Here is a 1,901-nt window from a genome sequence, read left to right on the forward strand (position 1 = left end):
TAATATTAATATCTATATATATTCTTGTATATTGTATCTTTTTTCACACATTAAATAATACACAAAGCACTTTTTTTTACATTATCTTTTTGTTTCTAACATGATATCAAGAGCATAAGTTTCTTTTTCTTTATAAAAATTAGTTCATAGTTCTTTTGCTTTGTTTCCTCCGTTAGTTTTCTTTGTCCTTTATTTTTTATTCTTTTCCGACGCTTTGGTTCGTCAACGCCGTTACTACCGTCTTCGTCTAGTCGTCACGATTTCAACGCATCCAGAATAGTCACCGGACGCGCCACTTGAAGTTCGTTGTTCGGTTTAGGTTCTTCCTCCCTCCAGACGCCTCTAGCGCTGTTGGATCTACGCCCAGGATCAACGGCCCCGCAACGCACTACGTGTCATGCAACGACACACCCCACGGACCCGCTTTCAACCCGCGCCCCTACCGGCCCGACCCAACCCACCTTCAGACTTGCGTGCCTCATCCTCGGCGCGTCAGTGTTGACGTGTCTCCCTCCTCCTCTCACGATCGCCAGGTGTCCTTCTCTGCTGACATGATAGCTGACGTGGTTGCTAATGTGGCGGACAGTGGGACCTTTCCTAAGATTTTTTGGTGAGCTCTTTTCGATCCTGTCCTCCGTTTTCTTGTTTTTTACCCGATTTGCAATTTCTTATCTTTTTGTCTTTGTTTCTGCTATTATTGAAAAACTGAATTTTTTCAGCCTATTCCTGTTATCCTTAATAGCTCCAATTATGATCATTGGGTTAAAGCTATGAGAGGATTTCTTAAAGGGAGAAAATTATGGTACTATGTGACTGGTAATGTTATTTGTCCTATTAAGCCAATTGTGACTAAAAAATCAAAAGATGGGACCTCCAAATCCAAGGAGGATGTTGATGAGAAAGACTTTACGGAGAAATTGGAAGATTGGGATAGTAAAAATCATCAGATTATCACTTGATTTTGCAACACTTCTACTGCATGCATTCATTTACAGTTCGGGCGTTTTGAAACTGCTAAAGAGGTATGGGATCGTTTGGCAAAATGTTACACTATTTTTAATCTCTCCTATCAATACCAACTCCTAAAGGAGCTTCATAGCCTTAAGCAAGAATGTGGACAAGCAGTTTTTGATTTGCTTCCTCAGATGAAACTTATTTGGGATCAATTGACCTCTTGTGAGCCTGTTCTTAAAGACTCCACTGATGCAAAGGCATATAAGGATTATCGAAACCGAACACGTCTCATACAGTTTTTTATGGGACTTACTGATGACTATGAGTTGGTTAGAGCTTCTCTTCTTCATCAAAATCCCTTGCCTACTCTTGAAGATGCATTTCCTCCTCTTAAGTATGAAGAAACGCACTTGGGATTGACTCACCCTAAGAGTGAAACCGTCTTTGCTGTCACATGCGGAAAGGATAAATTTTGTCAAAATTGTAACCGTTCTAGACATTCCTTCTCAGACTGTCCTTCTATTAAATAACGTAAATGCAAACAGAAAGGTCATATTGGCTCGAATTGCTTGAAACTATTCTACCATTATTGTAAGCTCTAGGGGCACTGGTACGAAATTCAAAGTCCACAACCTAACCGGCAAGTGTATGTACCACTATTTCGTGGTACCTTTTATGCTGAATTGAGTGGATTTTATCCATTATTTTCACACTTATTCATATAATTTGCATGTTTTACATTTTTCTTCCTAATTTTGTGCTATGATTGAAAATATGCTTCTTTGGCCTTAAATTTGCTAATTTTAATTCTCTCTTATTGCCATTCGATGCCGTGATATGTGTGTTAAGTGTTTTCAGATTTTATAGGGCAGGAATGGCTTAGAGGATGAAACAGAAGCATGTAAAAGTGGAAGGAACACAAGAAATAAAGTATTTCAGAATCTGGT

The 1,901-nt window shown here is 39.1% G+C and overlaps 1 protein-coding gene across 1 annotated transcript; it reads left to right on the forward strand.

Moving 5' to 3' along the window:
• Positions 552-1,484, forward strand: LOC107611367. The gene is made up of 3 exons (XM_016313303.1): positions 552-610; positions 743-890; positions 996-1,484. The coding sequence occupies exons 1-3, from the start codon at positions 552-554 to the stop codon at positions 1,482-1,484; spliced, it is 696 nt and encodes a 231-aa protein (XP_016168789.1).

This window comes from Arachis ipaensis, chromosome B08, assembly GCF_000816755.2.
Source record: "Arachis ipaensis cultivar K30076 chromosome B08, Araip1.1, whole genome shotgun sequence".
Lineage (NCBI taxonomy): Eukaryota > Viridiplantae > Streptophyta > Magnoliopsida > Fabales > Fabaceae > Arachis > Arachis ipaensis.